The sequence below is a fragment of the Mirounga angustirostris genome, unplaced genomic scaffold (genome assembly GCF_029215605.1).
Source record: "Mirounga angustirostris isolate CCGP_5_RB_7025 unplaced genomic scaffold, mMirAng1.0.hap1 SCAF_1, whole genome shotgun sequence".
Taxonomy (NCBI): domain Eukaryota; kingdom Metazoa; phylum Chordata; class Mammalia; order Carnivora; family Phocidae; genus Mirounga; species Mirounga angustirostris.
Window position 1 is genome coordinate 64,741,921 of NW_026991709.1, and position 23,728 is coordinate 64,765,648.

Here is a 23,728-nt window from a genome sequence, read left to right on the forward strand (position 1 = left end):
GGTAAAGTTGATGTAGGAGAGGGGGAAGAATTACTGAGGAATGTCTCTTGGTAGGCAGAGGGATGGGGTCTGCACATGTAGAAGGGTTTGTCAAGGTAAGATTATGTAAAAGGAGTAAGGCAGAGTACATGGGCACGGATGAGAAAAGTGAATACTATGGTGGTGGGAGCTTGTAGAAATTCTCTTCTGCTTGCTTCTAATTTTCTTAGTGAAATAGGAGGCAAATTATCAGCTGAATATGAGGCTAAGAATGATGGTATTGGAGGTGTGAGGAGAAAGAATGAAATAGTCATCTAGGAGAGGAGATGAGAATAACTATAAAGAAACATAACGGGCTTCCTGGGCAGCACTGAAGTTACGTTTGAGGTTTATGGTAGTAAATTTAAAGTGAGAATACTTAGTGTGGTTGTGTGTTTTTCTCTAGCCACATTCAGTTCTTGTGTGTGGGCACAGAAAGGGAGGAGAGTAGGGTTAGCCAGATGTTGGGATTTTGCCGTGCAGTATGACAAAGGAAGACAGATATGTGCTAGCAAGTGATGATATACTCTGTCAGAGAATCTAAGCTGGGTTAGAAAGGGCAAGGGATGTGAGGCAAGGGAAAAGACAGTGAGAATGTGGTAGAATCATTGGGTTCTAGGTCCTAATGGCAGCCAAAGAATTTTTCGAGTCTGGTACTAGAGATAGTGAGCAGGGTAGAAGGTAATGGTTGGAGAGTTTCAGTGCTTGAAATTGAGATAATAGAGTCATTGTGGTTATTGCTAATGATAAAATCTAAGCTCTAACCATGGAGAGGGTGGCTAAGGTAAAATGGAATACAAGGGCCTTGGAGGAAAGAAGGTCCAGGTCCAAAGAAGGTCAATGGGTTGATCATACATGAGATAGTGATACTAAGAATTATGACAGAAGTAATGTTGGACAGCTTGGCAACATTAGTTGACCAGCAGCTAAAATCAAGGAATGGTGGTGGGGAACAATAAAAGACTGTAACATGGAAGGGTAGTGAACAGAAAAGTCTAATGGGATGAGATTTTAAGCTAGAAGTGCGCAGAAAGGAGGAAGAGAGAATGAGCTGGAAGCCATAATGAGAAGGAATTAATACATCATGTGTATGAAGGATGTTAGAAAGAAAACCAGCACCACTTGAAAGGGCTATAAGGGAAGAAGTGTCCTCAGAGGAAAGCCAGATTTCAGTTAGAGCAGGAAGGTGAGGGAAATGTTAACAGAAGTTGAGAATTGAAAGGCTTTGCTGATGAGTGATAGCAAGTTCCAGAGGGCACAGTAGAAGGGATTCAGAATTTGGGAATAGGTTGGAAATAGGGTCAGAAGGGGCGCCTGGGTGGCTCAGATGGTTAAGCGTCTGCCTTTGGCTCAGGTCATGATCCCAGGGTCTTGGGATCGAGCCCCACATCGGGCTCCTGGTTCAGCGAGGAGCCTGCTTCTCCCTCTCCCTCTGCCTCTCTCACTGCTCATGCTTTCTCTCTCTCTCTCTGTATCTCTGTGTCTCAAATGAATAAATAAAATCTTAAAAAAAAAAAAGGAAATAGGGTCAGAAAAGGGAGGGTAAGAGCCATATGGGGCTCAGAGTGAGGATATGCTGGGGGTCTTGGGCTTCTTGTTGTGTTAAATATGAATGGGGAAAAAGATAGGATGAGCTTAGATATGCTTGTCTCAAGACAGACCCTGATGGCAAAGCAGTGAATGTTGTGGAAGCAAAGAGGGTGAGGGTGTTGTCAGGAACACACAGAGTTCTGAGGTCCCCTCTTCACTCTTTGAGATGAAGGAATGGAGGCCAGGGTGGAACAGACTTATCTGCAGCATGTGGAACGCTGGGAGTCCCTTTTGATTCTTGTGGGTGATGGCATGGAAGCTGGAGAAAGAGAAGCAAGACAACCATATGCAGTAGCTCAGGTTGTGCATATTACAAGTCAAGGGTACTTCATTTACATAGACTTTACTGTGACTGACACTCCTGGAGGAGTGCAATGTGAGTGCCCTGGAAAAATACACTCTCCACAGCACCTGAAATACATTATATTTGTAAACTTTTAACACTGCTGGGATTTGGTATTATTTATCTTCTCTCAAGGTATGATCCTTCACAAGCAGGAACCATCTCTCTCTTTTCTGGCCCCTGAAACATAGTAGGCTTTTGGAATCGGTGTTGTTAGCTCTCAGTTCCCAAGTCTTATCATCATGGCTCCAGAGATGCAAGATGACTTGGAACCTTAATATGGAAATGTGCGACCTCTTTATTCCTTTCCCCGGGTCACATCAGGAGCATCCTTCTCCTTTCTCCCTCTGTGGACTCACCAGCAGATAAACAGACCCTACCTGGGATTTGCTGGCTGATGACATCAGCTCTTCTTACATGTGTCTCAGTCCCACAAACTTAACAGACGCAGTCGTGCGGTTCCAAGGCCCTAGGCCTATTTTGCTCTGTTCCCCCACTCCGAAAGTTGGTAGGAAATATCCTAGTTACTTCCCTTTTCTCTTTTTGCTTCTCTGAGTGTTCCCTAAACAATATTGTTAAATTGATGAGTGAGTAAATCGGAATTTTGCCTTACAAATGAAGGAGAACTGCTATGGTGAGTGGGGATTGAATGCTACCGCTCTCAGGGGGAACAGAGAACAGAGAGAATTCATTTTTCTCAACTGTTCTTTCCTGTGAGACTTTCAGAGATGCACTGTAGTGAATGCAGGGTTTGCCTCTAGTACAAAACCCCAGCCTACCACATTTTCTTTCTTTTTTATAGGGAGAAAATATCTCCATATATATGACTACTATAAGGAGATTTGAGTAGCATCTGCCTAAAGACCAAACTGTCTTGCCTTTAGCCCATAGAGCTCCTGTTTTTCTCTTTTGGATGATACTCTTTTTTGTTCCAGGCATCTGTCATAAACAGAAAAATTAAGGAGGTAACAGGTCCAGTGTGTTGGATGTTGACTGAAACTATAGAGCTCCCCTATTTTGTCTCTCTTAGGCCTAAATGTCAAAGTCTTGTTTCTTTATCTCTAATTCTGTTTTATTTATAATATTTTCTTTCTTTTTTAAGATTTTACTCAATTATTTGAGAGAGAGAGAGAGAGAGAGCATGAGCAGGGTCAGGGTCAGGGGGAGAGGCAGAGGGAGAGGGAAAAGCAGACTCCCCGCTGAGCAGGGAGCCCAGCACCAGTGATCCCAGGTCCTGGAGATCATGACCTGAGCTGAAGGCAGACACTCAACCATCTGAGCCACCTAGGTGCCCCTATAAGATTTACTTTCATTTGACCTTATGCCTCTCACATGTTAAATGCACTGAGTAGAATTTAAAAATCTTAACTGCAAAAAAAAAAAAAAAAAGACGATGAAAAGCCTGATGAGCTGTCTATATTGTATATGTTTCATTGATGTGGTACTTCAGTGATGATCTGTTGGAGAGTTCAGGCAGAGCAGGTTTCCTCTAAGCCACTTTTTCCTATTTGGTAATGATATTACACGGGTACTTCGCTGATAACAAAGCAGGACCTGAGTAAGGGACATCTTCCTAAAACTGGTTATGGGTAGGATCATTATATTTGTAAAAGCCTTCTCTGGGCATTACTGGGCAAAGGCTATGGAAATCTTGGAAAGTCAAAGAAAGTGAGACTAGCTCTTGAACTTCTCTAACTTGCTGAGTTGATTTCAGTCTTTATTATTCCTGAACCTTACCTTCAAATCTCTCCTCTCTCTATGCTCTTTGCACAGATTCTCCCCCTTTGTTCTTTTGGAAGTGGTATGGGTTGGAGGATGATATCTGTCTTGGGCCTTGTAGGAGTCAAGATTAGGTTATGGGAGAGAGGAGGAAAAAACACGTAGGAGAACAGCCAACACAGAAAACTAAGAACCAGACATATTAATTGGCTCATAGCCCAATTTTCTTGAATCAGCAGATTCGGGTGATAAAATAATTTCAGTGGAGATAAGATGTATATCTGCTTCTAAAACCTCTGTGTAGAATGTCACAGGAAGCAGGCACACCAAGGAGATTGACATTTGCATTCTGAAGGTATGTTTTCACCAGGCCAAAATTTTGAGATGTGTGCTGGAGGTTGTGAGGGACCCACAATTGGATGTATCATCTCTGGGGAGACCAAGTTGGACTGGGGATCACATTTATGGGAACTTCAGAGGCCTGGCCTGAACTGCACTCATGTGTCTACTTAAACAAACAAACAACAAACTGAAAGGATGTGCAGTTATTAGAACTAAATGAACTTATGAATTACTTATATGTGCTCAGCAATTACATAATAGAGAACACTAATTAGGAATTAATGATTCACATTGATGTGATGGTTTTTAAAATAAAGGGAAACATTGCAGCAAGATAGAATGAGTATGAGAGGACCCAGGTTTGAATCCTGACTGTTCCTTGCTAGTTGTGTGGTCTTAGACAAGTTCCTGAAATTTTTTGAACTGTATGCTCCTTATCTGTAAAATCGCTTTTTCACAGGGTCATTGTGAGAATTATAAGAATATCTAATAGGTGAAAATAATTGGTAATAAAAAGGATACTTGACCCTTATGTAGCACTCTCTTTGTGCCAGAGACTATTCAAAAAAATTGTATATTCATTGAATTGACTCCTCAAAAAAAAAAAAGGATGAGTTAAATACTATTATTATGCCATTTTAAGGAGGAACCAGACACAGAAAGGTTAAATAAATTCCAGAAGTATAAAAGGCCTGGTCAGGCAGAGCCAGGATTTAAACCCAGGAAGCCTGGTTGTTAAACATACATTACATTGTTTCACAATAAGGTATCAATCACAAGAATATTGTTTTGATACAGGTCGATTAGAAAGAAGTTGAAACATGAAACTAAGGATGACTGGCATTTATAAAAGACAAAGAGTATGTGAGAATATAAACACTACTGGCTACCAGCTTTAACTGTGGAGTCCGGCGGACGAATTTTGGAGCAGACATTTTGTTTTGAGTTGTCTCTGCTCCTTGGAAAATGACAAATTCTGCTAACTTGTATAATTTAAAACTAAGCTAGAAACTAGAAGGATAGATTCCCTTTTCTCTTGAAGGCAAAAATTTCCTTTCAAACATGTTTCATCCTTTTGACAATTTTATCCAATTTTCCTGGTTAAATATTATATTTTTATTCATTAACAATCTTGTCTCTTATTTTCCTGACAGTACATTATTTTTACAGGCCCTAATTATTGTCCAGTTTCTGGGTGTTCATGTCTGACCACAGCAGGTCAGATAAGACCTGTACATTCCAGTGATAACCAGCATGGTGCATTTCCTGTTCCATTCTCCTACATTCATATAGCCTGTTCCCCGGCAAGTTGTACTACTCCGTTCCATATATGCATGGTGGTTCCTTCTCAGTTTTGATTTCTCCATGGAATCCACGGTATCATTTCCCATCTGAATTGTCTGCACGCTGTGTATATGAATCTCATATACAAGTCCAGCCCATTATACCTTTTTTCTAACTGTGTACACTTTTTGTTAATGATGCCACGAGGAAGCAGAAGAAATAGACAAACCCAGAGTTTTCCAAAAGAGTTCTCTTTCTCTATGATGGACCCTCCCAACTCAATATATTTTTCCCTTTTTCCCTCACTTGATACATTTTCCATAGACCATCTTGTCTAAACAAAGGAATACTATCTCTACACTGTCTATTCCCAGATCTGTACCTCCAGCCCAGAGCTCTTCCAGAAACTCTCTGTCCACCTTGCTCACAAGTATCTCTATTTGGATGTCTTAAGGCAACTCAGATTCAACCCATGCAAAATCTAATTCATCATTTTCCATTCCTTCCTTCCCTCCCCAGCTAAGCGCCTTCTCCTAGTCTCTTACCAATCTCTGGAAACGGCATGACTATCTACCAAGTTGTCCAAGCTGGAACCTTGGAGTCATTCTTGACTGTTACCTCTTCTTTAACTCCCATAACTAGTCAACTAACTCCTGAACCTTCTGTTAATCCCCACTTCCCATTATCTTAATTCAAATCACCATATTTCTCACCTCATTCCTGAAGTAGCCTTCTATCCAAGCTACTACAGCGAGGTCTTGCCACCCTTGTGACAGACAAAGGGCTAATAACAATATATGAAGAACTACTACAAACCAATTAGAAAAAGATGAAAAGCCAATAGAAAAAGGAATAAAGGGTATGAAAGAAAAGGGCAAGAACCAATAAATCACAGAAAGATGAAATTGATCTCACAAAGGGAGTAATAAAATAAATTTAAAATAAAGCAACGAGTTACCATTCTTCCTCTATAAGAGGCCCAAAGTTTAAAGACACAGTGCTTGCAAAAACGTAGGCAAATAGACATCAGTGTCTGTATTTTTGGTGTGAATGTAAATGGGTGCAACTTCTTTGAAGGACAGTCAGTAATTCTAAGCAAATTTATAAATGTACACACCCTCTAAGAGGATGGATCTTTTAATTGTATTTTCTTTGACACAATTTTATTTTTTTTACCATGTGCATATATTACTTTTTCAATAAGAAATGTGTTAAATAATTTTAAAAAGTAACTTCTGTTGACAGGAAGACCCTCTCATGATGCAACATGATCATGTCACACATCCATGCTGCATTTACTCCAGGGCTCTGATGACATCTGCTTTCCCCCCTCCTTCCCCTTATATTTCAGAGATAATTGGAGAGGACTGATGGGGACTTGATACAAGTCCTCTAAAACTAAAGCTAATCAAAGTAATTTGTATTAATTTGCACAATTCATAATATTACATTTTGATTATAGGAAACTTACCATTTGAATTAAGCTTCTTTCAAAAGGGCTATTTTTATTTTTTTTTTAAGATTTTATTTATTTGACACACACACACACACACACACACAGAGAACACAAGCAGGGGGAGCAGCAGGCAGAGGGACAGGGAGAAGCAGGTTCCCTGCTGAGGAGGGAGCCCGATGCGGAGCTTGATCCCAGAGCCCCAGGATCATGACCTGAGCTGAAGGCAGATGCTTAACCTATTGAGCCACCCAGGCACCCCAGGTTATTTTTAATTCATTTTCACTTCCTAGTACATACATACTGTAATAGCAGTGTTCCCAGAACATGGTAGAAGATTGGGAGAGGCCAGCCAGGATTTAAAAGTGGTTGTGGACAAGGTACTCTTCAAATTGCGTTTAAAATTTCCTTCTGAGAATAAAAATTTGAAGAATCAAATTGATTAGTGAGACCAGTAATCTATAGCAATAATATAACCAGAGATTGCCTTTTAATATTTGATTAGCATTTGAGTAATACTCCACATCCAATTAAGGTGGTCTGGCTGTAATTTTAGAGCAGAAAGTCTTCTCCATATAGGACTAAAATTAAGAAAGCTGAAGCCTCATCAACTGGAATGAGCTGTTTTGGGAGACAGAATTATTGGGGCTGTGGAGTGCACAGTAGCTGTATGACTTGGACAGGGAGGTGGAAAGCAAGTACTGGTTATACGTCTCCAAGATGGAGCAGAACAGAGGGTTCTAACTAGCCAACATTCAGTTCACTCAGCACTGTTTATCCTTATGGGATATGTATCGGGTAGAAGCCATTAAGGCGTCTGGCCAGAGCCTGGCTCCCTGTGTCACTTTCCCAGGTTTACTTGGCTTCTTGGTTTCATAAGAAACAGCCAGTCTCATAAGACCTTCAGGGGCTTTAGGAGCCATTTAGTTTAACCTCTTCCCGGTATAGGAATGCTTCCCTGACTTCTCATCACTTCCTACTCCAGACCCACCATCCAGGATTCTTTTAAGTAAACTTGTTCTATCTGTCCCTGAGTGAACTTGCCCTCCCAGTGGCAGTCCCAGATTAGGAGAAACTCTTCAGGCCTCTTTTAAGGCTCCTTAAGGCCAAATCCACTTTTATGAGGTAAATGGTTAATGTTCTCACAACTTTGTTTGGTCTTAATTGGGGGTGGGGGGAGGAAAACAATATAATGACTGTTTTAATTTCTTTATTTATCAATAGTATCCAAAAAAAAATAAAGGAAGAAAAAAAATCAGGAGTTACAAAAACAAGTTAAATGCAATATGGAAGCCTACTAATACAAATACATTTCACAAACACATAGGCAACAGAAACCTGTTCAAATTTGCTTCTTGAAACTTGATTATTTAAAAACTTAAGTGTAAAGGAAAGACATTCAGATTTGTCCACATGGGCTTATTAGCAGGTGGAGGAGCCCTGCTTTCCAAAAACAGTGATGGAGTCCAGAGTCATGGCATGTGAGAAGGTTTCCATGAACACTGAATCTTAGCAGATGCCGTAATATGTTAATAAAATCATATACACACTGAGAAAGCCCAAGGAAGCTTGCAGTCTAAGCCCTGTGCTTGTAGAGAGCTGGAGGAACTGAACCTGGTTTAATCCTATTTGCTCCATGCAAAGCTCTATGCAAGACTCCCCAAACTAGGCTATTTAGCAGCTTTCCATGAATGGTCATCAGATTGTATGATTCTATGGTGCAGACAATAGCGGCCCTATTTACAGGAGGAATGCAGATTTGCTCTTGGGAATTCCATGTTGCAGGGTTGGGTAGTCTTAGATGGCAACCACTGTCCTGAATGTAACTGGTGAGGAGACACTCTGGCTTCTAGCTTTAAACAAACTGGTATTCCTGTGCTCTCCCTCAGTGTCCAAGGGCTGGCAAAACTCAATCAAGGTGTGCTGTTCGGAGTTCTCCAAGGCAACTGGACAGGAAGGTGCATTTCAGCATGCACAAGTGGGGCTTGAAGAGAGCTTTTAAATGAGATGGGATGCATATAAAAGCTCAGAATTCTAAACAAAATGGGATGTTCTCCTTTCAAAGAAGAACAAGGAAACTTGTTTAGAAGGAATTCCACATTCAAGCACAACTTTCTCAGAGTCACCTGGGCAGTGCAATCTACCTAATTTCCCTCTCATGGTCTGTAATCTGCTTTCTGAAAATGAGATCTTATGTCAAGTGTTTAATCTTTGTTGTTCCAAGTGCATCTTAAACATGATAAATAGTGGGGTTAATAATCACAGAGTCCAAAAGATAGGAATGATAAATTTCTTCCCAATCACAGTTTGAAGACTCCATTTCCATCCCCGCCCCCCACCACCCACCTCTTTAAAATGTGAAACCATCTTTTGTCCTCATCTTGAGAGGGAATGCTACTTCTGTTTCCAAGAAGGTTAAGAATGGAGCGCAAAAGTGAAGGCAAAGTGAAGTGGTTCTCTTTCCCATTCTCTTCCTGGATAGACTTTACCCAAGAGGGCTCTACATCACAGCACAACCCGTGCAGCCCTCTGGAGTGAGGTCAGATTTGGTCATCTTGTTTGTAGCCATCTGACCCTTTTGTTGTAACAGTAAGGTTTCATTTATCCTAAGGAGAAGGAAAATCATAGGAATCGGTATCCTTCTGGACCAATTATCAGAACCTCAGAATTTATAATTTATCAAATTGAAAGGTTAATGCATTCCTACTTGCTCACTGAGGAAACTGAGGCCCAGAAATAGGAAGAGACAGGGCCAAAGTCATTCTCCTAGTTAGTGGTGGATCAAAGAGCATATTGATAGGCTAAGCCCTGCTTGGCTACACTTGTCTCCATCCTTTGGAATACTGATTTGCATGAACTTATCAGAATAAATGGAAACAAATTAGCTTTTTGGACCTTAAAAGCTTTGTAGGGAGACGCTTCATATTCCTCTGGCTTCTGCCTGAGGCACCCGCTGGCAGACTGCTGATCCACTGGAAGCCAGGGGGACAAAACTCTGAGCTGCATCTAATATATGGCAGGGTGGGTGGAGTCTGGGTTATAGCGATCCCTGCACCAGAAAGAACCCCAAACCCTCCCACCCCTGAAATGGTAGGACTACTGAAAAATAATTACAAAAGCTTAATTTCTAGTCAAGAAAATAAAATATTAAAAAACAACAATAATATAATGATAATAATTGAAGAATGAAGTCAACTTGCCAAAAAAAGTTTTCCAGAAAAATAGCACCTTTGGTAAGAAGTTTAAAAATTTGGTTAGGTCTCTAAGGGGCTCAAAGTATACAAGTATCTGCATCATTTGTGTATACCCTCCCAGAAACTCCCAAGTCTAGGGGACACCGGGTAACAAGGATGGCTGTGTAGCTAGAGGCAGTGGTTGGGGCCATGAGAGGCTCAGACGCCGGAGGTCTGTTGCGCCGATGGCAACAGGAAGGGCTGGACGCAGAATGTGTTCCTCTCCAGTGAGCTTCCCAAACCCCTCCTCTGGGGCAGCCTGCAAAGTTCTGTCTGGCATTGCCTGCACTCCCGGCAGCATGTTTATAGCTGTGGCAGACTGGGGTTCAGATCTGGGACCGCTCCTCTCCCAAGCCTGATGCAGTTTCCTTACTTGTCTCCAGCCCCTGAGCACCATGTACAGTTTCTCTCAAAGCACTCCTAGAAATGAAGGCTATGGCCCTTCCCCTCCTAGCCAGCCACCCCCATTTCCTTTATTGCAAAACAAATAGACAAAATAAAAACTCATTGCTATACAAGCAAATACTGGTGATTGGGTGATTGCGGCAGACACTTGCATATACTGGACTCAGCGCTGAAGTGGAAGAGAAGGTGCCAGGCTCTGGACACCCTTCCCAAGTGCCTCCTCTTTAGATCTCTTTGGTGCTCGTTTTCTTGGTCTTTTCAGCTGTTTCCTTTGAGAAGCAGGAGAAAATAAGCATTGTGAATTATAAAAAAAAAAAAAAAATCACTGGCATCTATCTAGTACTCAAGATTTTATATAGCATCGACAGAGACATGCTTCTGCTAAATTTTAGTTCTGTTTACTTGTCTGTCTCTCCTGTGGATGAGAACAACCTGAGGGCAAAGATCACGTCTTATTTTTGACATGGTCACATAGGGGCTGTCACTGAATTAAGAGCTGAGCTCATTTGAACACCTATGAAACCACAGGTCAGACATGATTATCCCCATTTTTTTTTTTTTTTAAAGATTTTATTTATTTGACAGAGACAGAGACAGCGAGAGCAGGAATACAAGCAGGGGGAGTGGGAGAGGGAGAAGCAGGCCTCCCGCTGAGCCGGGAGCCCAACGTGGGACTCAATCCCAGGACCCCAGGATCATGACCTGAGCCGAAGGCAGTCGCTCAACCAACTGAGCCACCCAGGCGCCCCCATGATTATCCCCATTTTAAAGATGAAGAAAAGGATACTAAATGCAAGTACTACAAGATGTTCCAAAAATCCCAGCCCCGAGAGGGGTTAAGAGCAACAGGCTTTGGAGGCAGACTGTCTGAACTTCAATCATGGATGTGCTACTTTCTGGGGGACTTCGGGCAAATTATGAAAACTGTGCCCCAATGTCTTCATCTACAAAATGAGGGTAATAAAGCACCATGTCTTACAACATGTCACATTTCTCCAAAGAAGCCATTCTTCCTTATGGCCAGTAAGCACATGAGAAAATGTTCAACATCATTAGTCATTAGGGAAATACAAGTCAAAACTACAACGATATGCAACTTCACACCCACTAGGATGGCTAAAATAAAACGTAATGGACAATAACAAATGCAGTGAGTTTGTGGAAAAATAGGAACACTGCTGGCTTGGATGTAAAATGGTACAACCACTTGGAAAACAGTCTGGCAGTTCCTCAAAAGATTAATCACAGAGTTGCCATATGATCCAGCAATTGCACTCCTAGGTATATACCCAAGAGACCTGAAAACGTATGTCCACACAAAAACTTGAACAAGAATGTTCACAGCAGCATAATTCATCATAGCCAAAAAGGGGAAACAACCAAAATATCTATGAGCTGGTGAACAGACACACAAAATGTGGCAAATCCATACAATGGAATGTTATGTAGCCATGAAAGGGAATGGAGTCCTGACTAATGCTGTAACAAGGATAAGCCCTGAACACATTATGCTGGGTGAAGGAAGTCACATAGAAAATGCCATATAGTGTATGATTCCATTTGTATATGTCCAGAATAGGCAAACCTGCAGAGTTCGAAAGTAGATGAGTGGTTGCCAGGGGCTGGGAGAAGAGAGAATGGGGAGTCCCTTCTAATGGGCCTGGGGTTTCTTTCTGGGATAATGAAAATGTTCTGGAATTAGGCAGTAGTGATGGTTGATAATTTAGTGAATATACTAAAAACCACTGGATTGTATACTTTAAAAGGGTGAATTTTATGGTATATAAATTACATCTCAATAAAAAATTAATTAGGAAACAAACACCAACAGTGCCTGGCATTTAGCAGACACTGCTGGTTTCCCATCCATAGCCCCCTTAGCATTTCAGTACACTGGCATGGCTTCTTCCTGCCAACACCTGCCCCTCTTTGCCTGAGACTTCCTCTGGCTGCTGGAGCCGGCTCTGCCCACACATGCTGGCAGGCCAGAGATGCCCGGGAGCTCACGCTGCTGCTGGCGGCCCTCGCCAATGGCGGCTGGGAGTGTGTGGAGGAATACCCCTGCTCCCTTCCCCCTCAGGCATGAACTCTGGTCCCAGCCCTCCACAGCAGCACCAAGCTCCACACGCCTACAGCGGTAACATGCTTGGATATACACTCTTTATTGCTTCCTTCCCTTCCTGGGCTGGCTTCCCAACTCCCTTCTGGTGTCTCCTAGGATTGCTAAATCAACTATTTGTACTTGAGTCCTTGCCTTAGCGTCTGCTTTCTGAGGGAACTCACATAAAACACATAAAACTGTTACCTCTTATAATTCACTCCCCACTGTCTGCTCTGATCATTTCCCCACCCCAGAGGAAAGGAATTCCTATTAAGTTCTTTTTTTCTTTTATGTGGTCAGACTCGTCTGGAGACTCAAGGCTGATGAAATATGAAAAAAAACAGAAGGCTAGGAGCTTCTGCTTTGGCTTAAAAAACTGACAGGAGGTTTCTACGTTATCAGTGACAACAGTGACAAAATGCATATTAAAAACCGTCAATAAATATGAGCAATTATTATTTTTGAGCACTTAATTATTTTCGAGTCAAATACTTCATCTCAATAGTTGAGTAGCTCTGTGACTGTTAAATTCCCTCAGAACTTAAGTCAGAGAGAAGGCTTGTATACCAGACCCAGTCTGCAGACAGGTGACATGAGGCCCAATATCCTTTGTTAACTACACGGTAAGGCAGCGGGAAGACAGGCCCTTATAGCCCGCATATCCGGGTTTTCTCTCCAGCCCTTACCAAAAGTATGTCAGTGAATCGTTATTCTGCCAAGAGCCTTTTTCCCAAGAAGGCCTTCAACTTAATGACACAGAGCCTGAACAGAATTCTTATTATCTTCTCAAGTCTCCAGGAAGCAGAACCTCTAAGTTCTCTGGGTTTGTCAATCCCAGGCTGTTTTCTAACCAGCTTGGCATTTAACTGAGATCCTTTCTGCTGTGGTCCACATTACTGAATGTAATTTCCTGCTCATTGCCCCCAAGGAGCTCCTAGTGTTCGGCTCTGGGCACTGCTCGTGACAGGAAACAGTAACACCGCTTTAGACCCTGCTCATTTGCAAACCACTGCCAACCTATCTGCAGATCACCACCTGCCTAATTCTTACCTATAAAGCAATTTACCAAGCTGTAGCCTTCATCTGCTGGGACCTGCTGGACCCTGGAAGGACTCCATCAGGGAACTGTCTATATCATGGTTTGATACTGTGGGTTTACCATTCAGGACTTACTGTATGGACCAGAGTGGCCCCTTGCTCTCATGCAGCATTAGGCAATATCTGAATGGTGGAAGGGCCTAGTGGTCAGCAGATCCTGAGCCAGCATGGAGGTGGCAACTCACCTGGTGCTTTTGGAGCTCCTGGACATATCTGGTCATCTCCTCCTCTGTTTGGGTCTGGGCCCCCTTCTGATTCTTTCCTGCAAGAAGAACCAAAGCTCAGAGCAGTGGTCACTGAGGGAAGTCAGTTTAGCTCCCACCAAAAGCTACCTTGTAGGCTCTCAATTTCCTCTCTCATTTAACCTATGGAAGGAAGGGTGAACTGCCTGCATTTCTGTGAATATGAAGTGTCCCAGTGCAAAGGACACCTTCAGAGTAACACTGTGAACAAAGCAATCTCCTTCACTTTCCTCTGGCCTCAGGGGAGCCTTCCCCCCTCCAGCGCAGCCATGCCAGGGGCAGGGCCTGCAGGGAAAGCTATGGGGAGTATCTGGGTCTTGACTCAGGAAGATCCTAGGCCAGTGATTCTCAACCATTTCCACACCCGCAAAATGTCCTACAGAAATTTTTGAGATACAATTGTTTAAATTCTACTTTTAGATTCTGATTTAATTGTTGTTGGGCGCCAGGGTTTTATAAAGGCTCTAGGTGATTCTAATGTGCAGCCAGGGTTGATAACCACTGCATCTAGCAATGTTTCCCAAATTTACAGGGTGGCTAGAAAAAATCATAGAATACATCCTAAAAATATAGGTTCCCGAGCTGCCCTTTTGCAGATTCTGATTCAGTAGGTTTGGGAGGGAATCTACGTTTACCGAGAACAGTGTTTGCTGTGAGGAAACACCGCTCCACCATGCCTTCTCGAGTTTGGCATTAATCTGCCCCTCACGGCAGTTTCCCTCAGCTCTGGCTCCACCTGGTTTCACGTCTTGACGCCCCTTTTTCTTTGCCCCGTTGGGATTTGTGATCTAAGACCAGACTGCCTTTCAGGTACTGACTTTGGAATGCGGCCTCTACAATGTCCTCTCAGATCCATGGCCCCCACACCAAGGCAGGCTCACCTTGGGGCACTGCCATCTCCAGTGCTCTTTATACTATACCACAGAGGGCCCTGAACCTGGGCCACCCGGAGAGGGAGGACGAGCTGTCCAGTGTGGCTGTGGAAATGGGCACTGTCTCATGGAGGCGATCATTTGGGTTTGTCTGATGCATGTGATGGGGCTTATTATCCAGATGGGCATGCTTATTCTGTAAACCAGCGATTTAACAATTGCCTGTGTCTTAGAAATGGATGGCTACCCTTACAAAGCCAGACCAGGCACAGTTAGGTGTGGAGAGCTACCACAGGGGGTTTTGGGAAGATAAATACAGGATGCTTCCTGATTGGGGCACGTTGGGTCGTATTTTGAGATGTTCTCTCTTGGCTTCAGTAGGTACTGTGTGCTTAGCCTGGCTACCCTGACTTACAGTTTTGACTTCCAGCAATTTCTAAGTTTCTGAACAGCCTCTTCCTGCTCTTTGTCTCTGGAATCGTGTTGGCTTCTTGCCTTTCCACACTGAGAAGAAACTTGGTCCCGGGCAGTGACAGACTAGGGATCCCCTGGTAGGACTGAGTTCCATTGGTACTGTTGCTGCTGCCTAGGCTTCTTATCTAGAATCACCTCTTCTGGATCTTTGACCTCTGTCTCCCAGTTACCATCTTATCTGACCTCCCTGAACATGATCCTAAGACCAGTCTGCTTTGTCTCAGTTTTTTTAAGATTTAATTTTAAATTCACCCCATCTGGTGTAAATTTTGGGTTTGGTTCTTGCCAACTGACCTTTCTTCTCAAACCCAATGTGACTCTCCATTCTAGACCTGGCTTCACCCCCACTGTCTTTCCTCTAATCTGAATGGTGCCTGTTTTTTTCCTATGACCTGGCTCTGATTCAAGAGTTTCTTTTGATCTTTGGCATCATTCCAACATGCCATGTGGTTTCTGCACTTGTCCCCCCAATTTTCTCTGACATCTCTATCTCCTCAACCCACACTGACCATGTCTCAACCTTTTTTTCCTTAGGGATTACCCGAGTCTGTTAATTCAAAGAGGGCCTATGAACATATCTCTTTTTTCTGCTGGGTATGGATGGCAAGGAGGAGTCATTTTGTCTTCCAACCACCTGAGTTTTCACATAGAGGATTTCCTAAGCTGTTCTAAGGATTAAGTGGGTAAAGTGCATAGGAGAGTGCCTGGCATGCAGCTCTAAGTATTTGCTTTCATTATCATTATTGTTACTCTTCTTATTATTCCAATCTCATATCAACATCTGACCTTGCCCTGCATCTTAAACCTCTCTTCTGCCAAGCCTCTGGAATGAGTATTGACCTTAACGCATCTGGCAGAAGTGCTTTGCCCTCGATGCGGCCCACTGGGCACTCTTACACTACAAACTGGAGTCTGTGACTTGCTCCCCGGTTTCCTTGCTCCTGGCCACTGCACTCTTCTCCATCATCCCCACCCTGACTTCTCCTATGTTGGGTTCACAAAGGTCGCTCTCTCCCCGCCGTTCCTTCCTCCTGCCTGAGGGACAGCGCACCGTCACAGGTCATGGCTGTGCAGACCCAGTTTCCACAGGCACAGACGCAGCGGTTACAGTCCACCTCGGTCTCTGCTCCATCTGCGTACGTCTCATCCTCCAGGGCACACTCTGGTGGGACCAGAAATAAGGGGCATCGGTTTAGGGTGAGGGTGGAACAGGACCTGCTGGCTACCGTCTGTGCACTTTACCCCTTTCTCAGACAAGACCTGCTTCGGCTTATCCTTCAGAGGCAACATATCTGGGTAAATGATGCCATCGATCCAAAGATTTCTGGACGCTAACCTCAGCATGTAGATGATAGGCTAGGGCCCAGTCTAGAATTGTGGAAGGAAATTTTCTTAGCAAGCTCTGGAAAATTCCATCAAGTATCTTTATCTTGGCCCTCCCCAAAAGCCCCCATTCCCTACAGCTTCATATTTCTCAGGTTAAGCATACTCTTCTCTGGAGGACTGAAGGTCGGGTTGAGGCATTTGAGGAACTCTTGGAAGCTGAGTTTCCAGTCAGCATTTTCGTCAGACAGTTCAATGAGAGCATCAACACAGAGCCCTCTGGAACAAAATACAGGAGAAATATGTCAGCAAGACCTCAGCTTCACTCCCACAGAAAGGAACTAAACATTGGGATCACATACATCTGGGACCTCCAGGAGGCCAAGGGGGCGACTGTTAATTGAAGAACTTTCTGCACTGCCTTCCCACAAGCATCATCCATCCTGACTCCTGTAAGCATCCAACCTTTACTTTGTTACTTGATGTCAGATTATTCACACTGTTCAAATGCGCCCAAGAAGACTAAAGTTTCTTGAATGGTTTTGTCCACTTTGATTGACAAATGTTCTCACTGCCTATGCACCTTCCATGAGCAATTGCTTTTCCCCATGGTACTGGTTAAGTCAACCAAACTAGGGAAATCAAAACAGAAGGGAGATGAATAGATGATAGGAATGGAATGTGTGATGGAGTTCAAGCAGGCATCGTCATTATCACTATTCTAGAAAGATAAACGTATGTTCAGAAAAGTTTTATGGAACCCCAGTTCCCTCATGCTCCTCTTGGCCTGGATTTGAGCCTTAGTTCAATCACTTCCTACCCAAACGGCCTTGAGCTAGCTCTTCAACTATTCTGAGCCTGTTTTCTCATCTGTAAAATGAGGACAGGGAGGCCTCCTTCACTGGGATATTAGGAAGATCAAACACTGAACTTGTAAAATATTATCTAATTTCAAGTTATCAAAATATGAAGGATTTTCAAATATTATACTGTAAGGTCTTGGACTACAAAGAAAGAATCATTCTAGAATCTGGGCTTCATGCTTTCTATTTCTTCTGAACAAAAGAGGTGCTGTTCCTATTTTTAATTCTTGCTGATGTACTGGAACCACACCAGAAGTTTCTTAGGGGTTAATTTTTATTAATATTTACTCTGGAATAATATCAGAAAAGGACAGGGACAGGCTCTCATTTGTGACAATTAGGGTTCTCTATGTGAAATAGCACCAATTATCTTAAAAATCAGAACTAAAGCTATTTTAGACTTGCAGTTAAAGAATACAGTAATGTAATTCCTTCAGAAAATTAACCATTAAAACATTACCCATGATACTCAGAAACACTTTTGCTCTGATGTGACCTTGATAATTTATTTTAAGATTACATTCCATTGCTTGCAAGTTCTGGCCAAAAACAATAACTACTTGATCAGATACCAGGGGTGCTCAATATATTAGTTCATAATGTTCACAAAATAGACCAGGACAGAATTCCTATTTTGCTTTTTACTTTTCACTTGCACTGGCTGCTCCCTGTAGGGAGGAAGGGGTTCAGATCCCCTTTCCTAACCAGCCTTCGCCTCATGGACCACTCCCAGACCCCTCGACTCCACTCACCTAAGCAGTTTGTTGTTCTCCTGGTCTGCATAGGTAGTGATGTTGATGGCAGTTTCATTCTGCTCCACAAATTTCAGTAATTCACTGGAGTCCAAGCGAGAGTCACCATTATCAACATTCTAGAAAGGGGATGAAGAGCTCTTTCAGGAACATTTTGTAGAACTGTCTCCCACTCAGCTTGACCCATCTTTGGTTCATCTTGCTCATTCCAACCCTGCCCCGGCCTCAGAGCTACAGCAACACAGGCTTGAAGATGTGAGAAGCCACCTGCACCCCAAGATGAGAGAGGGAAAGTATGTGGGCAGAGGCCACCGAGGGCCTTTCAAACCCAGACCTTGCTCAGAAGGGCAGCTGGGATACAGGCCTGTGTTTACGCAAGCAGCTGGGGTCCCGATGGGCGCTCTGCAGCCTCATCCCTGACATTGTCCTACAGACATTCTCCACATAACCTCTGGGTGCAGGCCAGCCACCAGACCCTGTTCTCAAACCTCACTGGACATGTAACAACATTCTAAATCAGAATCTGTGGCAGAGCCCAGGAAGTGTGTATTTCTAACAAGCTGCTTCGGAACAACAATGCAGGTAACCCTCAGAGCTCACTCTGGGAGTCACAAGACCACTTCTTGCTGCTTGATTTCCCTGGCATGCTCTCATGCTTAACATTCACACTGGCACCCCTAACCAAGCACATCAGTGAGAAGTCACAAACATAGGCACCCCAATTGATAACCTGCAGGCAGAGATGGTGCAAAGCCCCCCTCCCAACCCCTCTGCTCTGGGCTGGGGGCCCCACTGCAGATGTGTGCAAGGTCCTTGGCTTACGGAACACAGGCTGTCCTCATGACCCAGCTGACATCCCATGAGCACAAGGTGAGGGTACAGTGAGCGCAGGCATTATCCCCTCTTTGGCAAGATGCTAAACCGAGACCATAGCCATTTGGGACCATTCAATAGGCCCAGGCCGCCACTGCAGGAGGAGGGTGTTGAGGTCAAGATCTTATCAAATTCTAAGTTGATCCTGCTGCTCTCCTAAATAGTTACAATGGGAGAAAAATGTTTTTGAAAATTCTTTTCCCTAGGCTGCCTCGTCTTGCTGCCTTGGGAAATAATCAGCATTCCCATGTTACTTTCAAGGTGGCTCCCCAGATGGTGTAAGGGCTTCGGGAAGAAAAGTCTGTCTAGGTTTCCAGGTAGAAGGGACTCTCCTTCCATGACTGTCCTGTGTCACATGTGTTCTACTCTAAGGTTGTAAATCTTTCCATGGTATGTATAATGCTGGGTATGTATAAAACCATGCTAGCCCTTGCATCATTCTTGTCCCAATTCCTAGCAACAGGTCTCAGATGTTCTCTAGTCCCTATACATCCACCCTGAGGAAACCGCCCTTCACCTTGTGAAGGCTTGATTAACTAATGGAGAGAAATGAAGTAAGGTTGGCCAGGGGTCATTCTTAGCAGTGCAGGACTTTCTTGAATCCAAATGTTCCAAGTGCTGGACAGACAGAAGCAACCCTCACAGACCCCAACAGCATCACAGCCCGATGAGGGAGTGAGCCTGAAGAGGAGTCGCGCAGCCATGGCTGCAGACCCGGGGCCACACGGCCCCTGGGGCCACCAGGAACCTGCGACTATGGCCCAGGCAGCTCCCAAAAGGCAGTGCTAAGTGCCCACACTGCACATTCAGTGGGGCCAGAATCCAGGCCTGGAGCTGAGGGGAGAGCCAGTCTGCACGCTCATGTCAGGAGGGACCAAGCAGGCCTCCCCAGGCCAGCTCTGTATGTGGAATCCACAGGAAAACAGAGGTCTGGTACCTGCCCCAGAAATATCCTGGACTGCCCGGGGGCCTGCACTCGCTCACACACAGCAGCTGTGCTGATGGGGGACATGATCCCAGAGTAAGGGAGGTAAGAAGTCTGGCTCCGATTGTGGCCCTGGCCACCAGGGGGGTCTGCCACCAGGAGTCCAGCGTGTGTCTATGACGTGACCATGACAGGCTCTCTCTACCTGGGTCTGTTACACTTTCACTGGAGAAATCATGAATGAATCACCAGGTGAAGTGAGAGTCTGGTTTTGGTCTTACCCCAATTCTGATTAGATTTTCTTTTCAACTAATTTTGATGTAAGGAATACCAGCTGGGCTGGAGGGCAGTCCCTGGTTCAGAAACAGTTTTTGTGAGATACCAGATCTCTCACCAACAGGCAGTTATCTGCCTAGTGGGAAGGAACCTCCCTTTGAAGACTGCACCACACAGGACTCCAATAATCACCAAAAAGTAGATAGTGAAACCCCTATTTTCTCAGAGGACACTGCCAGAATGTCTGGGAAAAGCAAGCGTTGTGTGAGTCAGTCATGATCAAGCTTCTGTGGTTAGGAGTGAGAATGCCCTAGAGGAAACTACTTTCTCAAGGGGTCTCAATTGGAGAAGTTACTGCTGGAGCAGGTGGAGAGGTGTGGAGAGGGGTGTGAGGCCCAGGTACTTGGGAATCAAATTAGTAGCAGGTTCCATTGATGCCTGAGGCAGGGTGCCTCCAAGGGACCAGCCACTAGGAATGATTATAAGGTCCCAAGAGGCCCCTTGGAAAGAGTGTTCTGGGTCTCTTGGGCCTTAGCAGCCATGGCCAAGTCACTGCACACAACCTGGCAGGTGCTGCTCACTCAGCTTCTGAAAAACCATTTTCTTCGAGTTACTTTCTGTTCCTGTGTGACTCTCCTGTCTTTGCACTATCATGTGTTTCTCTGGAGATGAGGAGCTACCCTCTGCCCCAAGGGCTCTGTAATGCTGGGGGAGTGAGACAGAGGATAGACTGAGAAGGGCTGTGCTTTCTCAGCCAGGTGTGATCTCAAACACTTGGAACCCAGAGAGACATACTTTCTCAAGGGGTCTCAATTAAGCGACTCTTGGAACCCAGAGAGACATACTTTCTCAAGGGGTCTCAATTAAGCGACTCTTGGAACCCAGAGAGACATACTTTCTCAAGGGGTCTCAATTAAGAAACAACTTGCTAAAGACAGGAACACAAGCAAAGTCTTAAACGACCAAATACCCAATCCAGTATTTCCCCATCTGTGGGGTCCATAAAGTCAGTTAGGAAGAGGAATCCGCAGACCAGACTGGTTTTGACCACATGTGATGGCCACAGAGCCACCGAGAAATCCCTCATGTGTCTGGGGTTGCTTGTGAGTCCAGGCTGGTTACGGCCTGGGACAGCAGGCCCTGGAGACACGTGAGAACATGTCCGTCTGTGGGTGAGCATCTGAGGGCATCTACCTAGAGATGTGTGTCTGTAAGTGAAGGGGGCTTTTTCCTTATGTGGCAATGTGGGTATCTGAATGTGTGTCGGTGAGGAGGCTGTGTCCCTGTGTGGGGTGTGCATCTCTGTATGTGGGATGTGTGTGTGGTGTGCATGCTTCTGCTTATGGTATTTTTATCTTGGGGTGTGATGTACATATGTGTGAGTCTGTGTCTTGTCAGTCAGCTGGAAGAGTGTCCTTAACTGCTTCTTCTAACAATGTCTCAGGCTATCTGAAAAATCTCCATGCCATGCAAGCCCTACTCATTGCTAACTACTATTTCCGACTTTTATCAAAGCAGCATCTCTCCTGTCCCTAATTGGAACCACCTGTCTCTTAAACTAAGTGATGCAACAAGCAATATCTGGGTTCATGAAGAATCCTGGACCCATGGAATGCCAGTCCGTGGACTCTTCTCAGATGATGAGGAACGCTACAGGCCAGAGACGATCAAGTTAATGACTCAGAGAAATGTCAAGCTGGGTGGGAAATGCCTGGGTCTGGGTGAGATCAGAAGGTATACTGTATCAACAGCCAGCTCTATGAGGTAGAGGGTAGGGAAATACATATGGGGTAGGGGGATACAGCCTGGCCATATACATGTGCAGTAGATCCCAAAGGCTCTACTGCTGAAATCCTACTGGTCAAGCTGGTCAGAAAGCAAATGTCATAGCTTCATGGAATGATTGGAAGATGCGATCAGGCAATGGGAGAGGAAGTCTCTCTGTCTGTGGCTGAAGAGTCTTTGACCCCAATTCTGGATTACCTTAAAGTACTTGTCTAGGATTTCACTATAGTTGCTGCCTTTAGAGAACCAGCCATCTGGAACAATCTCTGCTTCCAGCCACTGGATAATGCGACGCCGGAGCTCATCGCGGTTGGACTGATAGCAAACAACTGCAGGAAAGGGGAGGGAGGTCAGCTGAGTGGTGAGGACCCCAAGGTCACCCCGCATCCACTACATGGGAGGTTCAGTGCCTGGGGCTCTGCATGCGACATCTCATTGAATTTTCACAGCACTCCAGGGACACAAAATTATCACACACATTTTATAGGAGTCAACCCAGGATACACAACTGGAAAGTGACTAAAGCAGGATGCAAGCTTATGTTTCTAAAAAACTTATAAGAATTGAGAATATTGAAAAGAGAGACTATGTTGCTTAGGTGAGAAAAACATCGGCAGAAAAATAAAGGACATTTTCATTAACTTCAGGAAGCTAAGGGGGAAAAAATCTATCAATCAATAAACAGCTCTCTTGGCTCACAGATGCGCTGAAATAATAAGTGCATGAAGGAGCACATTATAATCCTTCATGCCACCAGATTTTACATTCTCTCTCTATAGCTTTTTCCTCTTACCAACTGGGTCTATCAAAACTCTCCCACTTAAAATTTTACACTGTCTGCATTATCCTTTGTTCTAAACCACAGAAAACAAGGTCAAGAAAGGGCCATGCTGAAACCCTGCTCTGGACAGCTGTTGCAAGACACTTGGCAATAACAGGTGGGACTGAGAGTTGGGTAGATGGGGGATGGGCAAGGGAGAGCTTTGGCAAGAGGAAATTCCTGGAAGACAACACACACTGGGATGTGCTAAGGGCCCTGAGCCAGGGGTATGGAAATCTGGGCTGCCACTTCCAAGCTGTTTAATGCTGAGAAATTCACCTTAACCTCTCTGAGCCTCGATTTCCTCATCTATGAGGTCATTACAATAAGGTCTACCTCACAAGATTATTGTAAAGATCTAAGGAAAAACATATGCTAGAGGTTCTGTAACTATAATGATGAAACTGTAATTTTGATTCATAGAAAACCACGGAAAAAGTCCCACTGGCATTTCCAATTATCTCCTTTCAAAAAAAGTTTTGCCTTCTGATTCTGCTAGTCTTGTGACATCAGCCTATCTTATAGAGCACTGAAGGAAAGATTCAGTGGCTTTCCTGTCCTTTTAATGCAATCACTACTCAGCAAAAATGGAAAACACAGCCAACATTCTGACTCAACCAGCCACTTCAAATGTCAAGCACAAAAAAAAAAAAAAAAAATGCAGTTTTGCCGCTTTTCTGAGCTATGTTGAGGAGTGACCAGTTCTGGGTCACAAGTTCTGACACACAGATCTTGTGAGCTTCAGCAAGGAATGTGAAACACAAAATTCCCTCACAAAAAGAATTTCTTCCCTAAAAGGCACCCTGGAGGAAAAAACAGGCTCTCACCTGGGCTGGCAGATGGACTTACGGATTTCTTCTCTGCAAGACAAAAGGAGAAAATGCGTAAGACCAAGTGAATACAAAAGAACATTTCTGTGTATTGCTTGGATTAAAAT

The 23,728-nt window shown here is 44.1% G+C and overlaps 2 protein-coding genes and 1 long non-coding RNA gene across 4 annotated transcripts in view; 2 read left to right on the forward strand and 1 right to left on the reverse strand.

Moving 5' to 3' along the window:
* The window catches only part of LOC129046581 (uncharacterized), a 36,381-nt gene extending 25,011 nt beyond the window's left edge, over positions 1-11,370 (forward strand). The window contains exon 4 of the mRNA XM_064595800.1: positions 10,973-11,370. Coding sequence (XP_064451870.1) covers positions 10,973-11,088 — 116 coding nt within the window. The 3' untranslated portion in view covers positions 11,089-11,370. The remainder of the gene's footprint in view (positions 1-10,972) is intronic.
* FSTL1 (follistatin like 1) overlaps positions 7,943-23,728 on the reverse strand; it is a 52,718-nt gene continuing 36,932 nt past the window's right edge. The window contains exons 5-11 of the mRNA XM_045902954.2: positions 23,619-23,651; positions 22,170-22,300; positions 18,113-18,231; positions 16,664-16,776; positions 16,226-16,336; positions 13,772-13,848; positions 7,943-10,656 (exon numbers count right to left, since the gene is read on the reverse strand). Of these exons, the coding sequence (XP_045758910.1) occupies positions 10,612-10,656; positions 13,772-13,848; positions 16,226-16,336; positions 16,664-16,776; positions 18,113-18,231; positions 22,170-22,300; positions 23,619-23,651 (629 nt within the window). The 3' untranslated portion in view covers positions 7,943-10,611. The remainder of the gene's footprint in view (positions 10,657-13,771; positions 13,849-16,225; positions 16,337-16,663; positions 16,777-18,112; positions 18,232-22,169; positions 22,301-23,618; positions 23,652-23,728) is intronic.
* Positions 16,783-23,698, forward strand: LOC135365380 (uncharacterized). 2 transcript variants are annotated; one of them, XR_010413073.1, is made up of 5 exons: positions 16,783-16,949; positions 19,192-19,375; positions 21,705-21,857; positions 22,837-22,909; positions 23,590-23,698. It is a non-coding gene; the product is annotated as an uncharacterized LOC135365380 (long non-coding RNA). The 2 variants fall into 2 exon arrangements; XR_010413064.1 differs by lacking the exons at positions 22,837-22,909; positions 23,590-23,698 and having other exon boundaries at positions 21,705-21,958.